Raw genomic sequence first — 20134 nt, forward strand, 5'->3', positions numbered from 1 at the left:
TTTTTTTTTATGATAGTCACAGAGAGAGAGAGAGGCAGAGACACAGGCAGAGGGAGAAGCAGGCTCCATGCACCGGGAGCCTGACGTGGGACTCGATCCCGGGTCTCCAGGATCGCGCCTTGGGCCAAAGGCAGGCGCCAAACCGCTGCGCCACCCAGGGATCCCCTATTATGTTTCTTTTATTTGAAAGTCCCTGTTCTATCTCACTTCAATGTGGAGTTAAATTAGGTTACTAAATTTGTAACCAAAGGTAGTAAGAGAACATTGTATGGAATTAAATTGTTGATGACCTTAACAGAATTATTCTAATGCCAGCTATTTATCAGAGGCATTAAATATTCCAATGAATGCATTCATCTGTTCAATAAGAGAAGATAATTATGCCATAATTTGTGTGTCTGCAAATATATGCAGTAAGGGAAAACTATTGGTTTTGTCCTTTTTTAACAGACTTTTTTTTTAAAGTAGTTTTAAGTTCATAGCAAAATTAAGAAGAAAGTATAGAGGTTTCCTATATACTTCCTAACCCCAATACACAAAGCCTCTCCCACTATCAAAATTCTCCACCAGAGTGGTACTCTAAGTGTATCTTCTTTGTGGGCTATGTGTACCATGCTGTTGTGGCAGTCATGTTTGCCTTAGCCCAGCCAGCTACAATGACCTGCTTTGCCTACTGTTGGCTCATTGAGCAGGTTTTTGTCCCCCCCCATTAAGAGATCTGAGGCCATCACAGGTTCACTGGTGGGCAGGGTTGGCAGTCAGACTTAGATGCTAAAATCAGTCTCTGAGCTACAACTGTGGGTGCACTTGAATGGCAAGGTTTGCTCCCTACATCATAAACTGAGAGGCTTTTGTTGGTGGATGGGACTGGCTGGCTGACTAGACAACTGCAGTTAGCTACTTTGCCACAGTTGCAAGACTGCCAAATGGCCGATCTTGCTCCCAGTACAGCCATCTAAGAGGCCTGACTGGAGAGATTATGGGTGTGGTGGTGTGTGTGGTTATCTACCCCTCTCTCCAGGGCAGAAGTCACTCTGGAGAGGCACTCACTCATTCCTGCTGGGGCTGCTTTGGAGGGATATCTGCCATAATATGCAGGTCAGATGGGGCAGGTATGATGGGGAATGTGGAGACAGGGCATGCAGTGCTAGCAAGATAGATGGAGAAAGCACTGGCTCCAGCAGGCGTCAGCTATGTAAGCTGGGAGATGGCGGGGGGCGGAGAGAAATGGTGTCCACCAGCAGTTTTGTTCCTGGAGATATCTACTAAAGATCCTCTCCCACTCCAGTGCATGCTTTGATATTAATAAATAAACCTTATTCATGTATACCCCAGGCACTTTACAAACTATTTCTTCTGTGCTGTGTCACAGGTGGAGTTATTTATTATGCTGACTCTTCAAGGGTGGGGACTTAGTTTCCTATTGTCCTCTAACTCTCCCTAGTTAAACCCTGCTGATTTTAAAAGCTCCTAAATTTCAGTTCCACCAGTTTTCAAAGCTAGATATTATGGGGACTCATCTCAATGCAGATCCCTGGTGCCTGGGATGCCTGGGGTGCCTAGAAGTGATCCTCTCACTTATTTGTACTTGGGGTGTTCCTCTTGTTTGTGGTTAGTCTCACTGGGGGTTTAGTTCCCAACTGCATCTCTCCCCTCCTACACTTTTCAATGTAGTCTCCTCTCTGTGGTGGACATCTGTTCTGCCAGTCTTCAGATCATTTTCAGAATTAGTTCCATATGTATTGCTGTTATCTCCATGTGTCTATGGGGTGAGATGAGCTCAGGATCCTCCTACTCCACCATCTTTCCTGAACTTCTATTATTTCTTTAAATAGACTTTCTGTCCCCTTTCCTCACCTTCTTCTGGAATTCCAGTTATTCTAATATCTATGTTTGATGATTTCCCATTAGATCATGTGTGTTTTCTTCACTCTTTTTCATTCTTCTTTCTTTGTTCTACTCTGGGTTAGTTAAAAGTTCCTATCTCTAGATCAATAATTCTATCTTCTGTTTGTTCTCTCCTGCTGCAGATGCTCTCTATTGCATTTTTCTTGTCATTTATTACATTCTGTATCTCCAGAATTTGTTTAGTTGTTTTTTATGATTTCTCTTTGTTAAATTCCTCAAAACAGCTAAATTGAAATTTGTTTTCGGTTAAATTGACAAATTCTGTGATTTGAGTTCAATAGCTGGATTATTATTGTTATTTTTTGGTAATAGCATGTTAAGAGGATTCTTCATGTTCGTTGGAGTTTTATGTTGCTGTTTTCACATTTGAAGTAGTCACCTCCTTAAATCTTTACTAGTTGTCTTCAGATGGGAGATATAATTCACTGGTGTTATATCTAGGTCTTTCTACACCCCTATATAGATATACTTGCTCCACATTTCTTGTACCCTCTTGTGGCAGGATTCTTAAACTGGTATGTCTTCTCTCTTACAACACACCAAGCCAGCTGCTGGAAACCTCTCTCTTATTTTCTGGAGGTGTGCTACAGCTTGAGTTTCTGATTTCTTCCTTGTCCAAGGATCCTGGCCTGATTTTCTGAGGGTATGTGCTGTCTACCAGAGCTTATTGCTGCCAAACTCAGGAATTCACACAGAAGGAGGCTGCAGAGTCTGAGGGAGTTGTGGAGTTAGCATTTGGGATGTTGTGGGTGCCCCTGGATTAGGTAAGAGGGCATCTTTGAGTGAGAATCTCCCAGCAATTTGTAGGCAGGCTTCCTATTGGAGTAATGAAAGCATATAGCAGGAACTATGTCCCTTTAATGCCCTTTGATATTCTTATCTGCTCTTTGCTGATTTCCTCCTTCCCCTCAGTTATAGAGATTCCTGCCTCAATACTCTGGGTGTTGTGGCAGAGAAATGGATTTCTCCAGCTGTGTCCTGCACAGTGGGTTAGCTGAGGGCTTACTCACCACTTTCCCTTTTCTCTCTTGAGAGGTCACTGCTGGCTAGTTCAATCCTGTACTATGTGCCATTGGGGGAGGGATGGCACTGGTAGTTATTCTTACCCTCTCCAGTACATCTGAACAATTTTTATTTATTTAATTTTATTATTTAATTTTATTTTATTGGGGTGCATCAAAGGAATGCAGGAATCTATTTTTGAGAAACTATTCCTGGGAAGACTTCTGCAATGCTATCTTTTCCTTAGGTTTCTGCCCACATCAGCACTCTCTAGGTTTTCTCCAACTGCATAAAAGGAACTGAGTCTTCTTCCCTGGCTCCTTCTGATTCCACAGCTCATAGTGAGGTCTGTTTGCCTATTACCTGATGCATAAGTGGGCAAGACTCCTTCTAGGTCCCTTGGTGTGTAGGCCTTGGTTCCATAATTCTCATAGAGATATTATTCATGGATAGATGCTGAAATTTACTTGTTATAATGGGGAACCAAAGGAGGGAGGTTTTTTTAAACTGCTTTACTTTAAAATTTTTATTTAAATTCAATTAACATATAATGTATTATTGGTTTCAGAGGTAGAGTTAGTGGTTCATTGGTCTTATATACTACCCAGGGCTCATTACATCACATGCCCCCCTCAATACCCATCACCCAGTTACTCCATCTTCCCAACTCCCACCCTCTAGTGACCCTAAGTTTGTTTCCTATGATTAAGAGTCTCTTATGGTTTGTCTCCCTCTCTGATTTCATCTTGTTTTATTTTTCCCTTCTTCCCTTAAGATCCTGTTTTGTTTCTTAAATTCCATATGAGTGAGATCATATGATTGTCCTTCTCCTATTGACTTATTTCACTTAGCATAATATCCTCTAGTTCTATCCATGTCCTTGCAAATGGCAAAATTTCATTCTTTTTGATGGCCAAATAATATTTCATTGTATATATGCACCACATCTTCTTTATCCATTCAACTGTTGATGGACACCTGGCCTCTCTCCATAGTTTGGCTATTGTGGACATTGCTGCTATAAACATTGAGGTGCATGTTTCCCTTTGAATCACTATGTTTGTATCCTTTGGATAAATACCTAGTAGTACAATTGCTGGACTGTAGGGTAGATCTCAAAATTTTCAAACTTTTGAGGAACTTCCATACTATTTTTCAAAGGGGCTGCAGCAGCTTGCATTCCCACCAACAGTGTACAATGGTTCCTCTTTCTCCACATCCTCCTCACCAATATCTGTTGTTTCCTGACTTGTTCATTTTAGCCCTCTGACTGGTGTGAAGTGGTATCTCATTGTGGTTTGATTTATATTTCCCTGATGCTGAGTGAGGTTGAGAATTTTCTCATGTGTCTGTTGGCCATTTGTATGTCTTTTTTGGAGAAATGTCGGTTCATGTCTTCTGCCCATTTTTGATTGGATTATTTGTTATTTGGGTGGTGAGTTTGATAAATTCTTTATAGATTTTTGGATAGTTGCCCTTTATCTGATAAGACATTTGCAGATATCTTCTCCCATTCTCTAGGTTGCCTTTTGGTTTTGTTGACAGTTTCCTTTGCTGTGCAGAAGCTTTTTATCTTGATGAAGTCCCAATAGTTCATTTTTGCCTTTGTTTCCCTTTCCTTTGGAGTGTGTCTAGCAAGAAGTTGCTGTGGCCTAGATCAAAGAGGTTATTGCCTGTGTTTTCCTCTAGGATTTTAATGCATTCTTGTCCGAAAGGGGGAGTTCTTATTCCACCATAATGATTTTGTCACACCGAAAGCTCGTTTTATTTCTTCCTTCCCAATACTTATATATTTTATTTTCTTATCAATATTATGTTGTAAAGAAGGACTTTATTGTCTTGTTCCTGATCTTACTGGAAAAGCTTTAATATAAAGTTAACCACCAGGTTTTTTAAAAAAGAGATTATCAATTTGAGGAAGATTCCCTCTATATATAGCTTTCTGATGGTCTTTTATCATTACTGGATGTTCAATTTTGTTAAATAATTTTCTGCAGTTATTGATATGATCATGTGATTTTTCTTTTTTAGCTGTTGATATATGATGGATTACATTAATTGATTTTCCAATGTTGAACTATCCTTGCATAGTTGAGATAAAACTCACTTGCTCATGGTATATAATATTTCTTATACAATAATGGAATTAATTTCCTAATTTTTTGTTGATTTTTTTACATCAATTTTCATGAGAGCTATTAGTCTATAGTTTTCTTATAATGGCTTTGTCTTTGGTATTAAGGGTAATTCTGTTCTCATAAAATGTGTTAAGAATTATTCACTCTAATCTAAGTTCTGAAAGAGATTATAGGAAATTGGTATGATTTTTTCCTTAAATGTCTGGTAAAATTCACTAGTTAACTCAACTGGACTTGTGCTTTCTGTTTTGGAAGACTAGTAATTATTGATTTAATTTCTTTTTTAAAAATGCCTTCAAAACCCCTGCTCAAATTGCCTAGTTTTTTTGAACAGTTACCAAATTATACTTTTTAAATTTTATCTTACATTATTTTATTTTAAAAATATTATTCAAGTATAATTAACATACAGCATAATATTAGTTTCAGGTGTACAATATAATGATTCAACAATTCTATGTATTACTCAGTGATCATCACAATAAGTGTATTCTGAATCCCCTTCACCTATTTTACCCAACCCTATGCACCTCCCATCTGGCAACTACCAGTTTGTTCTCTATATCTAAGAGTCTATTTTTTGTTTCTCTTTTTTCTTTGTTCATTTGTTTCTTAAATTCTACATATGAGTAAAATCATATGGAATTTGTCTTCCTCAGATTGACTTATTTGACTTAGGATTATGTCCTCAAGGTCAATCCATGTTTTTGCAAATGGCAGGATCTCATTCTTTTTTATGGGTAAAATTCCCTTTTATATATATATATATATTTATACAAATGCATTCACACACACATACACACATACTGTCTTCTTTATTGGCTATTGCATTAATAAACATAGGGGTGCAGATATGTTTTTGAATTAGTGCTTTTGTTTGGGTAAATACCCAGTAGTAGTTTACTTTATTATTTGCCCTACTATTTGCATAATACATTTACAACTAATCTAAGTGAAGCTTCAAATAATACTGTATTACTAGTAGTGTAAGTAACCTTATAATAAAATAATCTATATCTTCTTTCCAAACCTTTATATCATGCTGTGATTCATAGTACTTACTTCTGTGATTCAGAAGTATATATGCTTGTTGTTATCCTTACTTTGAATAATCTAGTATATGTTAGATTAAGAAGAAGAATTAAAGTTTTTATTTTATGTTCACTTACTCTATCCTTAATGCTTTTGTTTCTTCATGTACGATACAATTTGTATAGTTTTCCTTTTCTGATAAATTCCTTTTATAATTTCTGCCATCGGCATGTCTGCTCCTGACAAATTTCTCAATTTTTGTTTGTCTGAGGGAGTCTATTTCTTTTTTCTTTTGAAGAATATTTTTACAGGATACAAATTCTAATTTGGTGACTCTTTTTAAATAAACACTAAATATTTCAGTCCATGCTCTTCTTGCTCTCATTAATTTAGAATAGTGATCTAAAGTAATTTTTATCCTTGTACCTCTCTAGTTCCCTCCCCCGCTTTCTGGCTTCTTTCAAGATTTTTCTTCATCTTTGATTATATAAAGTTTGAATTATGATATACTTAGGTGGAAATTTTTGCTTGTTGTTTTCTGAATTTCCTGGATCTATGGTTTGGTGTCTGACCTTAAAAATTCTCAATTATTATTTCTCCAGCTATCTCTTGTTTCTTTTTTTGTCTTCTGGTATTCTCAATGCACATATAATATGTCTTTAATAGCTGTGCCACAGTCCTTGGAATTTCTGTTTTTTTTTTTTTAAGATTTTATTTATTTATTCATAAGAGAGAGAGAGAGAGAGAGGAAGAGACACAGGCAGAGGGAGATGCAGGCTCCATGCAGGGAGCCTGACGTGAGACTTGATCCTGGGTCTCCAGGATCATGCCCTGGGCCAAAGGCAGGCACTCAACCACTGAGCTACCCGGGTTGCCCTCTGGGGTTCTTTTTCAGTCTTTCTTTCTCCTTAGTTTTCAGTTTTAGAAGTTTTTATTGAGATATCCCCAAAATCAGAGATTGTCTCTTTAGTCTTGACAAGTATGCTGATTCCATCAGTCATTCTTCATTTCTTTCACAGTTTTATCTCTAGCATTTCTTTTTATATTCTTTCTGAATACTTTCATCTCTCAGCCTATATTGCCCATCTATACTTGCATGCTGCCTGCTTTATCCATTAGAGCCCTTAGCATATTTTAGCTGTTTTAAATTTCTGGTCTGTTAATTCTGACATCTTTGCTTTAGCTGAGTCTGATTCTGGTGTTTTCTCTGTTCAAGTTGTGTTTTTGTTTTGTTTTGTTTTTGTTTTTGCTTTTTTGTATGCCTTGTGTTTTTTTCTTGGTAGCTAGACATGATATACCAAATAAAAGGAACTGCTAATAATGTATTGGCAAGTTGGAAAGGTGGGGTATAGAATTCTGTAGTCATATAATAATGAGCCTATGCCTCTGGTCTGTGAATTTCACAAGTACTTCTAAGTTTCTTCCTTCTCTAGGTGGGACAGGGGAGTTGGGCATTTCCCTTTCCCTATGTCTGTTAGGCTCTGAATAAAACTCAATAATTTTAGCCTCTGGTAAAATAGTTTCCCTTTAAGTTAGGCGTTATTAAGAAGAACAGAATACTCCTATTACTTCAAAACTGGTTCCTTTTCCCTTCCACCTGCTGTAAGTACAGGTAATTTTTCTCCTACATTCTCTGTGAGAATCTGGTTGATCTCCTGGATGTAAAACTTACAGAAGTAGAGTTTCCCTCCCCCTAAATTTTCTAACTCTAAATTGAGCCTCAAGTCGTACATCAATGACAGTTTAATTTTTTCTACCCTGGTACTAATTCCCACGTGGGTTTCTGTTCTGATAAATTGTGATTCTGTGAATTTGCCTGTCTATGTCTCTAATTTTGGAGGTGATAGCTTGTCCTGTGATCTCACCTTTCTGAGGGATATAAGAATTGTTAATTTTTGGTTTATTCATCTTTTTAGTTATTAGAGTGGGTTGGTAACCCTCAAACTCCTCACATGCCAGACCAGGAACTGGTTTTCTGTGTTTGTTCTCACAAAAATTTTAAATAGTGGGTCTCTGCTGCTCTAGCTAGAGATATAAATTGGGCATATGTAAGTGGAAAGTTTATTAAAATAAACTTTTCTGAAAACACAGTGAAAACTGCTGGAAATGAAAACTTCACAGAAATCTTCCAGTGTATTGACAGCCAACCCACTCAATCAATTTCTGTATAAATACTGAGATTTAATCATTTGGCATTCCAGATACTAAGTAACTATATGATAGGTTGACTGTTAATGAAACTGGCATTGAGTGAGTTGACCTAGGCAAACTGTCTTTCTGTGGATTGCCTTCCAGAATATTAGCATAAAGTAAAAATCACACAATAGGGGGATCCCTGGGTGGCTCAGTGGTTCAGCACCTGCCTTCGGCCCAGGGCATGATCCTGGAGTCCCGGGATCGAGTCCCACATTGGGCTCCCTGCATGGAGCCTGCTTCTCCCTTTGCCTGTATCTCTGCCTCTCTCTCTCTCTCTCTCTCTCTCTCTCTCTCTCATGAATAAATAAATAAAATCTTTTTTAAAATCACACAATATTAGAATAATAAGGGAAAAACAGATTGTAGTGTATAGTTAGTAAGTAAGTTAAAAAAAACTCACACTTGAATACAAGTGTAAATCATTATCCAAATTAAAAATATTTTCTATTGAAAACTTTCTTTCAGGGTTCACAAATCTAAATATGCCAAGAGAGTAAAAAACAAGACTCATTTGGTATATAACCATAGACATTAAACAGTTGTGTTGCCGTTGACACACCTAGTTAATTATGTTTTTTTATTTAGATTGTTCTTTTAAATGCCTCTGTGCATTCATGTATGTTTGTATACATATATGTTCACTGAAATGACCAATGTTATTGCATTTTTTGTTCTCTTGTTATCAATCTACCATGTATCATTACTACATTGTTTATTCTAGACACATTTAATCATGCAGAGCTATATTCATATACACATGTATTCTTTGGTGTTAGTTAGCAAGAGCTCAGAACTATACTTGGCACATAAAAAGAACTCAAATATTTACTGAACGTATATCTATCCATTTATCTATCTCTTAATATTAACTAGATAGATACATATAATGTATCATACTTTTATGTATCTTACTTTTTTCATTTAACGATGCTTTATTTGATGTTTCCAATACGTAGATATAGATTTAATAAGTATCTTTGTATATGTATATCCTTGCAAGCTAGTACTTATATTGCTGTGGAAAGATCACCAGAAGTGTGACTACTTGGTTGGAGTATATATTTAAATTTTAATGATAGATTTATTAAAGCCAAATTATTTTTCACAATGCCAAAGCACTTTTAATTTTACTTACAATGTAAAAAAATTACCTCTTCCCCCTCTCCCTTATCCCCAATCCTCTTGAGCAATGAGTGTTACAAATATTACCTTTGAACACTCTGGGCATGTCAAAGAGAACTTATCTGGAGACTAAATTTGTCCAAGAGGGCAATTGCTGAAGTAATGACAATCCAAGTTTTCACTCCTTCAAATTTCCAGGTATTGCTTATTTTCTTTCTTCGTGATGAAAGTACTACTTATTTATCTTGAAAGACTTGGAAAATTTAGAAATCTAAAGTAGAAAGCAAAATATTAACATATTTTTTATAATACAGACATAACTCTTCTCCTTCAAGCTTCATTTCTTTGTCCATGTGTATATATGTGTTCAAATGTGTGTGTAAATGTATTTAATCATCAAATATGTTCATGTATGAGAAGACAGCCTCATTCATTTAATCATTGATTCAACTAAGAAGACATGGTACTATGTATAGAGGGTAATACCATGCTTTTTCTACCCAAAGCATTTTCACTCCTAAGAATTTTTTTTAAGATTTCATTTATTTATTCATGAGAGACACAAAGAGAAACAGAGGCAGGGACACAGGCAGAGGGAGAAATAGGCTCTATGCAGGGAGCCTGACATGGGACTCAATCCCAGGTCTCCAGGATCACACCCTGGGCTAAGAGTTTTTCCATGTTTTATACATTGCCTAAAAATTATTTTAGAAAATACTACATAAATTTATTTATTTTAACCATTCCCATATGCTAAATATCATATGATGTTTGATTTTTCATTATTATTGAACTTTGCATTGATGAGAAATTTGTATATAAACATTTGTAAGAATTATTGTTATTTCTGTGGGACAGATTTCCAGAAGTGGATTGTAGAGTTTAAGAGGGTAATCTCTTTAAGGTATTTACCTAAAAATTTTTAAGTGCTTTCTAGAAAGTTTATAAATTTATTCTATGGTAATAAGCTTTGTGAATGTCTCTCTCAATTCTTCCTTTTAAGTCTAAGTACTATTTTTTAATGTATGTCAATTTGATTCATGAATAAAAAGTTTTCTACTATGATTTTATTTAATATACTTTGACTATTGAGCATACAGTAAGATTGAACACATCCTTAAAGTTTTAATAACCATGTGTTGATCAGAAAACCATTCCTAATAGTATAATTGTTGGATTGTAAGTAGTCCTATTTTTAACTTTTTGAGGAACCTCTATACTGTTTTCCAGAGTGGCTGCCAACACTTTGCATTCTCACCAACAAGGCAAGAGGGATCCTTTTTCTCCACATCTTTGCCAATACCTGTTATTGCTTGTGCTGTTGATTTTTGCCATTATGACAGGTGTGAGGTGATACTCCATTGTAGTTTTGATTTGTATTTCCCTGATAAGGGATGTTGAGCATCTTTGCATGTGTCTGTTGCCCATCTGTATGTCTTCTTTGGAAAAAGGTCTATTCATGTCTTCTGCCAATTTTTAAATTGGATTATTTTTTTGACTGTTGAGTTTTCTAGGCTCTTTTTATATTTTGAATACTAACTTTTTATCAGATATGTCATTTGCAAGTATCTTTCCCCATTCCATAGGTTGTCTTCTAGTTTTGTTGATTATTTCCTTCACTGTACAGAAGATTTTTATTTTGATAAAGTCCCAGTAGTTTATTTTTGCTTTTGTTTCCCTTGCTTCAGGAGACATTAATGTAGAAGGAAGTTGCTACCGCTGGTGTCAAGGAGGTTACTGCCTATATTCTCTAGGATTTTGATGGTTTCCTGTCTCACATTTAGGTCTTTAATTCATTTTGAGTTTATTTTTGTTTATGATGTAAGAAAGTGGTCCTGTTTCATTCTTTTACATAGTACTGTTTAGTTTTCCAACATCATTTGTTGAAGAGACTGCCTTTTTTCCCATTGGATATTCTTCCCTGCTTTGTCAAAGATTAATCGGCCATAGAGTTGTGCTTTCACTTCTGAGTTTTCTATTCTGTCACATTGATCTGTGTATCTATTTTTCTGCCAGTACCATATAATATTGATCACTGCAGCTTTGTAATATAACTAGAAGTCCAGAATTGTTAAGCCTGTGGCTTTGCTTTTCTTTTTCAAGGTTGCTTAGGCCATTTGAAGTCTTCTGTGATTCCATACAAATTTTAGGATTGTTTCTTCTAGCTTTGTGAAAAATGCTATTGGTATTTTTTTAAAGATTTATTTATTTATTCGAGAGAGAGAGAGAAAGCATGCATGTGAGCAGGGAGGGAGGAAAGAGAGAGGAGAAGAGAGAATCTCAAGCATGGCAATTGAAGCAGGGCTCAATCCTACAACCCTGAGATCATGACTTGAAGCAAAATCAACAGACACTTAACCAATTGGTCCACCCAGGTGTCCCAAAATGCTGTTGGTATTTTTTTTTTAATTTATGATAGTCACACACATAGAGAGAGAGAGAGAGGCAGAGACACAGGCAGAGGGAGAAGCAGGCTCCATGCACCGGGAGCCCGACGTGGGATTCGATCCCGGGTCTCCAGGATCATGCCCTGGGCCAAAGGCAGGCACCAAACCACTGCGCCACCCAGGGATCCCCTGCTGTTGGTATTTTGATAGGGATTGCATTTAATGTGTAGATTGCTTTGGCTAGGATAGACATTTTAGCAATATTTGTTCTTTCAATCCATGAGCATAGAATATATTTTCCAGTTCGTTTGTCATCTTCAATTTTTTTCATCAGTTTTTCATAGCTTTCAGAGTACAGGTCTTATTGCCTCTTTGATTAGGTTTATTCCTAGATATCTTGTTTTTAATACAGTTGTAAATGGTATTGAGTCCTTGATTTCTATTTCTGTTGCTTCATTATTGGTGTATAGAAATGCAACAGATTTCTATAATTTGATTTTGTATCTGTGATTTTACTGAATTCAGCAATGATACTGAGTATTTACCCAAAGACTACAAAAACACTAACTCAAAGGATATATGCGCCCCAGTATTTATAGCCATATTATGTATAATAGCCAAATTATGGAAACTGCCCAAGTATCCAGTGACTACTGAATGGTTATTTATTTTATGCTAGATATTATATTGTAGAATGTAAGATTTTGTTGTTTTCCTTTAAGATTGCTGTACATTGTGGTTGGGGGGGCAGTTAAGTTACTTGCAAAACAGTTTGATCAAGGCTTGTTTTTAAACTTTGATAAGGAAGATTTAGAAATATCTTTTTCTCTAGGGTAAATTCACTGCTACTAGTAAAGTAAAGACTTTTCTGGGGCTTCTACTGAATGTTTCAAGTCTTCTAGTTTAGTAAGTTGCATGAACAGAAATGAATGTGCAAACATTATTAAATTTCCTATATTCTAAATGTAATGGGAAAAGATCCCTAATAATACTAAAAACTAACTATGGAATATGGAGAAATAATTTTAAGAAGAAATATTTACATCACATGAAGAAAACCACAAAACTTTCCTGAAAACAATATCAAAGATTTGAATAAACAATACAAGAAAGAATAATTAGAAAACTTGGCATAGCTGATATTAACATTTAGTTAATTTTTACCAACTGCTATAAAACACTACTAATGAATGAATTTTATATATACAAAAAACCCTAGATTAAAAATCTAATAGGGGCACCTGCATGGTTCAATCAGTTAAGCGTCTGCCTTCAGCTCGAGTTATGATCTCTGGGTCCTGGGATCCAGCCCCGGGAATTGGATTCCCGGCTCAGCAAGGAGTCTGCTTCTCCCTCTGCCCCACTTCTTGCCCCCAGCTTGTTCTTTCTCTCTTTCTGTCTCTCTCTCTCTGTGTCTGTCAAATAAATAAATAAAATCTTTTTTAAAAAATAAAAAAAAAAGCAAACAAAACACAACCCAATCTTGGTGCAGGAAAGTGGGGAAGGGTAAAATGCTCATTTGTAAGTGCAAATACTTCAGGCTACCACATAATGTCACTGAACTTGGAGATAGGAAGAGATGTGCACGATCAGCTCTGGAGATGGTACTAGCTGGCTCCAGGATATTACTGGTTGTGTCTCATTTTCATTAATATTTAAGGGTATGTTTCTGAAATTGCAAACTAAGTTTTCAGGTGAATATTTGAGAGTGTTAAATTTCTTAATGTAAATTCTACAAGCCTCTATAGCTTTTTAATAAACTGTGTGTGTGTGTTTGTGTGTGCATTAGAAACCAAACATTTGATTTGTAGGATTATCTCTGTAAATAAATAAAATTATACTAAATGAAAATACACAGGTAGGCTTGATGATCTATCTGATAATTTTACTTTTTATGAGAAAATAGTTTAAAATGATCATTTAAGTTTTTAAAAATGATCCTAGGTATGCAATTCCCAAGGAACGTGCCATTGTTTTGATGGCTACCAGCCTCCAAATTGTCAAAGGCGTGGCAGAGAAGCTTCTAGTTTGTCTGGGAAACAGGGCAAGTATCTAATATCTTTATATATTCAGTTAATAAATTCTCAAATTGCTTATCTTCACAAAAGCAGATTTTTGCCACCTAGAAGTCAATATTTGCAATTAGTCTTCTGTTCAAGAAATGAAAAGCAAATATGTCTTCTTAATATTATTCTTTTAATATTAATTCTCAATATCATGATTAAAACTGAGAGTATCTCTTATAATTTGTATTGACTGATATCATTGACCTTCTCCTTTAGGATATCCTGTAAATTTGTGGGATAACCTTGCAATTACATAATCCCACATTACGTATCATTGAAGTTTTTGGGTCCAACTTATAGTGCTATAGTGAGATTTTGCTATAGCTTCTGTATAATGTAGAATACATTGGAACTTTCTGGAACTTATTTTATAATTTTTTAGAATGGGAGGTTGTAGAGATAATTCTAAGTATTATGATTCTATTATTATTTTTCCATGTTCCTTGAATAACAACAAAAATTAAGAACATTGTAATTGGTTTGCTGCAGCTTGAAAATAAAAGTAGTGGCTTATTTTTTTAATTCTGATTTAAATGTATTTTTATTTTTAGGTTTAACCATGGAAAGTGCTTTTAGAAAGGCTGAAAAGAAACGGTGGCTTCTAGGTTTCTACATTGCTTTACCTGTTCTCATCATAGCAACCATAATAGCCGTTTCATGGAATAGTTCGAAAAAGTGGTACAACAAGGAAGAGGAATCCCTAAGTAGCGAGTAATCGAATTTGTGTTCCAAAATTAAACTTTAGTGTCATTTGACTCTAATCATATATAAGGCAGTATCATGAGCAGCAACTACACATTTTACAGAAATTTTGAGTACTATGTAAATATCTCATTTAATTTTGTGGGATAGTTTTGAATATCCCCATTTTAAAGACGCAAAAATTTTGGAGTATAGATAGTTTAAATAATTTGCCAAAGTCATTGCCTTGGAAATTGATAGAGGAAGAACTCAAATGTATCTTTTTCTATTGCTTTCAAATACTTTAATGGTTCTCAAAGTGTGATCTGTGTTGCCTACAGGAGAAGCACAGAAATATTTATTAGAAAAGCAAATTCCTAGGCCTTATCACGAATAAAATATTTCAATGTTTGTTGATGCTTCATGTAAGAAATAACTTTGAAAATAATCTATGGGTAAAGTATTCAGAAGGCAAATTTCTAATTTAGATTTTAGCATATGTTTTTAATTTTTTTAGAGACAGTGAGCATGCATACAAGCAGGGGTAAGGGGCTGGCGGAAAGAGAGAGTCTGAAGGAGATTCCACGCTGAGCCTAGAGTCTGATAGGGGACTCAATCTTATGACCCTGACTGAAATCATGACCCAAGGCAAATTGAGAGTCAGATGCTTAATGGACTGAACCACTCAGGCACCTGAGCATTATTAATTTTTTAAAAATAATTCAAACACAAAGAGAACACAGTAAGAAATTCTCATTTGCCCACCTGGAAAGAAACAATGTTAATATTTTTCTTGGTTCTTTTATGAAATAATCCATTGCATTTACAGCTGCAGTCCCCTTCTAGGATTATCTCTCTGTCTGCAGAGAACAATCTCTACACTGAAAGTTGATGTGTATTACATATTCCTGCTATGTATGGCTGTATCAGTGTGCCAAATCTGGAATTATATTTTATTTATTTTATTTTGGAATTATATGTAATTTTAAATAATTATACTTTCTTTATAGGTACATTTCCTCTTCTAATTATAATTTTGTTTCTGTGTTTTTTTTTCCCTTTCTCATGAGCAGTCTTCTCAGAGGTTTTTATATTTTATTGGTAATTTGAAAAATATAACTTTGAGATTTGTTGAGATCTCTGTATTTCCTTAGTGTTTATTATCCTTGAGTTTTGCTCTTTCTCCTTTTTGCTCTCTTCTGCTCTGTTTTAATTCTAGCTTTCTTGAGTCTAATGCTCTTTTTTTTAGAATTAATTTTCAATCTTATTTCTAGCATATGCTTTTAAAGCTAAAATTTTCCCTTTTACATATCATTTCATGTATACTCTTCAGTTTTTTAATATGTAGTTGACATTCAGTTCAAAAAATTAGAAATATCAATGGGCAGCCCAGGTGGCTCGGTCATTTTAGCCCAGGGTGTGATCCTGGAGACCCAGGATCGAGTACATTGGGCTCCCTGCATGGCGCCTGCTTCTCCCTCTCCCTGTGTCTCTGCCTCTTTCTCTCCCTCTGTGTGTCTCTCATGAATAAATAGATAAAATATTTTTTAAAATTAGGAATATCCAGTATGATTTCTTGTTTAAGTGATGAATAAGTTATAGTCTTTAGTTTCCAAAGATATGATTTAGTTTGCTGAAAAAAAATATTTTCTAACTTTATTACCTTATCAGGAGGGACTTGTTTCTATGGTTTATTATTAAATGTTGGAACCGGAAAGGATGTCAATTTTTGTAAAAATGTATGCTTGTAGGTATGCTTCAACAAACATGATGTGTTTGTTTTTTTGTTTCAAAAACATGCTTTTTAATTACATTGTTTCAAATCATTTTCATATTATTGGGATTTCCCCCCATCTTCTGGTTAATTTATTTTGTATGAGAGGCAAAGTTTTTCAATATTTCATGGCTTTCTTCTGATTATTGAAACTTCTGCTTTATAAAATCTTAGGCAATGACTAAATGCATAATGTTCAATTTAGTTATGATTTCTTGGCATATTATCTTTTAAAAAATATTTTATTTAGGGGATCCATGGGTGGCTCAGCGGTTTAGTGCCTGCCTTTGGCCCAGGGTGCCATCCTAGAGTCCCGGGATGGAGTCCCACCTCTGGCTCCCAGCATGGAACCTGCTTCTCCCTCCTCCTGTGTCTCTGCCTCTCTCACTCTCTCTATGTCTATCATGAATGAATGAATGAATGAATTAATTAATTAATATTTTATTTAAATTCAATTTGCCAACGTATAACATCCAGTGCTTATCCCATCAAGTGCCCTCCTTAGTGCCTATCACTCAGTCACCCCATCCCCCCACCCTTCTCCCCTTCTGCGTCCTTTTGTTTCTTTCCGAGAGTTAGGAGTCTCTCATGGTTTGTCTTCCTAATTTTTCCCCACTCAGTTTCCTTCCTTTTCCTATAGTCCATTTCACTATTGCTTATATTCCACATATGGGTGAAACCATATGATGCTTGTCTTTCTCCAATTGACTTACTTCACCCAGCGTAATACTCTCCAGTTCCATCCATGTTGAGGCAAATGGTAGGTATTTATCCTTTCTGATGACTAATATTCTGTTGTGTCTCTCTGTGTGTGTGTGTGTGTGTGTGTGTGTATGTTATATACATACAACATCATCTTTATCCATCCATCTGTCGAAGGACATCGTGCTCCTTACACAGTTTGCCTATTGTGGACATTGCTGCTGTAAGCATTGGGGGTGCAGGTGTCCCGTCGTCTCACTACATCTGTATCTTTGGGGTAAATACCCAGTAGTGCAATTGCTGGGTCATAGTATAGGGTAGCACTATTTTAACTTCTTGAGGAACCTCCACACTGTTTTCCAGAGTGGCTGTACCTGCTTGCATTCCCACAAGAGTGCAAGAGGGTTTCCATTCTCCATACCACTGCCAACATTTGTTGTTTCCTGTCTTGTTAATTTTAGCCACAATGAGGTAGTAACTCATTGTGGTTTTGATTTATATTTCTCTGATGGCAAGTGATGTGGAGCATTTTTTCATGTGCTTGTTGGCCATGTGTAGGTCTTCTTTGGAGAAATGTCTGTTCATGTCTTCTGCCCATTTCATGACTGGATTAGTTTTGGGGGGTGTTGATTTGATAAATTTTTTATAGATCTTAGATACTAGCCCTTTATCTGATATGTCATTTGCAAATGTCTTCTCCCATTCTGTAGGGATTTTTAGTTGACTATTTTCTTTGCTGTGCAGAAACTTTTCATCTTGATGAAGTCCCAATAGTCCACTTTTGCTCTTGTTTTCCTTGCCTTCATAGATATGTCTTGCAAAAAGTTGCTGTGACCAAGTTCCAAAAGGTTGTTACCTGTGTTGTCCTCTAGGATTTTGGTAGATTCTTGTCTCACATGTAGGTCTTTCAACCATTTTCAGTTTATCTTTGAGAGTGGCAAAAGAGAATGGTCCAGTTTCATTCTTCTGCACATGGCTGTCCAATATTCTCAACACCATTTACTGAAGACAGTCTTTTTTCCATTGGATATTCTTTGTTTTTTAAAGATTTTATTTATTTATTCATGAGAGATACAAAGAGAGAGAGAGAGAGGCAGAAACACAGGCAGAGGGAGAAGCAGGGTCCATGCAGGGAGCCTGACATGGGACTCAATCCCGGGACTCCAGGATCAGGCCCTGGGCCAAAGGTGGCACTAAACCACTGAGCCACCAGGGCTGCCCTCCATTGGATATTCTTTCCTGCTTTGTCAAAGATGAATTGACCATTGAGTTGAGGGTCCATTTCTGTGTTTTCTATTTTGTTTCATTGATCTATGTGTCTCTTTTTGTGCCAGTACCATACTGTCTTGATGATCACAGTTTTATAATACAGCTTGAAGTCAGGCATCGTGATGCCCCCAGCGTTGGTTTTCTTTTTCAATATTCTTCTGGCTATTCAGGGTCTTTCCTGGTTCCATAAAATCTTAAGATTATTTGTTCCAACTCTGTGAAGAAAGTCCATGGTATTTTAGTAGGGATTGCACTTAATGTGTAAATTGCCCTGGGTAGCATAGACATTTTCACAATATTAATTCTTCCAATCCATGAACATGGAATGTTTTTCCATCTCTTTGTGTCTTCAATTTCTTTCAGAAGTGTTCTGCAGTTTTTGGGGTATATATCCTTTACCTCTTTGGTTATTTAGGGTATATATCCTTTACCTCTTTGGTTATGTTTATTACTAGGTCTCTTACCCTTTTGGGTACAATTTTAATTGGATTGATTCCTTAATTTCTTTCTCCAGTCTCATTGTTAGTGTACAGAAATACGACTTATTTCTGTGCATTGGTTTCGTATCCTGCCATATTGCTGGATAGCTATATGAGTTCTAGCAATCTTGAGGTGGAGTATTTTGGGTTTTCTACGTACAGTATCATGTCATCTGCAAAGAGGGTGAGTTTGACTTCTTTACCAATTTGAATGCCTTTTATTTCTTTTTGTTGTCTGACTGCTGAGGCTAAGACTTCTAGTACTATGTTGAATAGCAGTGGTGAGAGTGGACATCCCTCTCATGTTCCTGACCTTAGGAGAAAGCTATGTATTTCCCCATGAAGAATGATATTCACTGTGGCTTTTCATAAATGTCTTTTATGATATTGAGGAATGTTCCCTCAAAACTTGGAAGAATTTTGATTAGGAATGGATGCTGTATTTTGTCAAATGCTTTCTCTGCCTCTATTGAGAGGATAGTTCTTGTCTTTTCTTTTATTGATCTGATCCATCAGATCACATTGTGTTGATTTTTTTATGAATATTGAACCACCCTTACATCCCAGGGACAAATCCCACTTGGTTGTGGTGAAAAATCCTCTTAATGTACTGTTGGATCCTACTGGCTAGTATCTTGGTGAGAATTTTTGCATCCATGTTGATCAGGGTTATTGGTATGTAATTATACTTTTTTGATGGTCTTTGCCTGGTTTTGGGAACAAGGTAATGCTGGCCTCATAGAATGAGTTTGGATGTATTCCCTCCCTTTCTTTTCTCTTCTCTTTTTAATAAGACTGGCTAGGGATTTATCTATCTTATTTATCTCTCCTTCTATTCTGAATGACAGCCTTGCTGGATAAAGTGTTCTTGGCTATATATGTTTTTTTCATTTAGTACCCTGAATATATCCTGCCAGCCCTTTCTACCCTGCCAGGTCTCTGTGAGTAGGTCTGCTGTTAATCTTTTTTTTTTTAAGAATTTATTTATTCATGAGACACACACACACACACATACACACACACACACACACACACAGGCAGAGACATAGGTAGAGGGAGAAGCAGGCTCCATGTAGGGAGCCTGATGTGGGACTTGATCCCGGATCCTGGGATCACGCCCTGAGCCAAAGGCAGATGCTCAACAGCTGAGCCACCCAGGTGTCCTTTGCTATTTTTAATCTGATATTTCTCCCCACATAAGTTCATAATCTCTTGTCTTAAGCTGCTTTTATAATTTCTCTTTAGGGGATCCCTGGGTGGCTCAGTGGTTTAGCACCTGCCTTCAGCCCAGGGCGTGATCCTGGAGCCCCGGGATCAAGTCCCGCATTGGTCTCCCTGTATGGAGCCTGCTTCTCCCTCTGCCTGTGTCTCTGCCTCT

The 20134-nt window shown here is 36.3% G+C and overlaps 1 protein-coding gene across 1 annotated transcript in view; it reads left to right on the forward strand.

The window, feature by feature from the left end:
* The window catches only part of ADAM32 (ADAM metallopeptidase domain 32), a 190698-nt gene that overhangs the window by 137314 nt on the left and 33250 nt on the right, over positions 1-20134 (forward strand). Inside the window, exons 19-20 of the mRNA XM_041751039.1 lie at positions 13730-13829; positions 14403-14562. Of these exons, the coding sequence (XP_041606973.1) occupies positions 13730-13829; positions 14403-14562 (260 nt within the window). The remainder of the gene's footprint in view (positions 1-13729; positions 13830-14402; positions 14563-20134) is intronic.

This window comes from Vulpes lagopus, chromosome 4 (genome assembly GCF_018345385.1).
Source record: "Vulpes lagopus strain Blue_001 chromosome 4, ASM1834538v1, whole genome shotgun sequence".
Lineage (NCBI taxonomy): Eukaryota > Metazoa > Chordata > Mammalia > Carnivora > Canidae > Vulpes > Vulpes lagopus.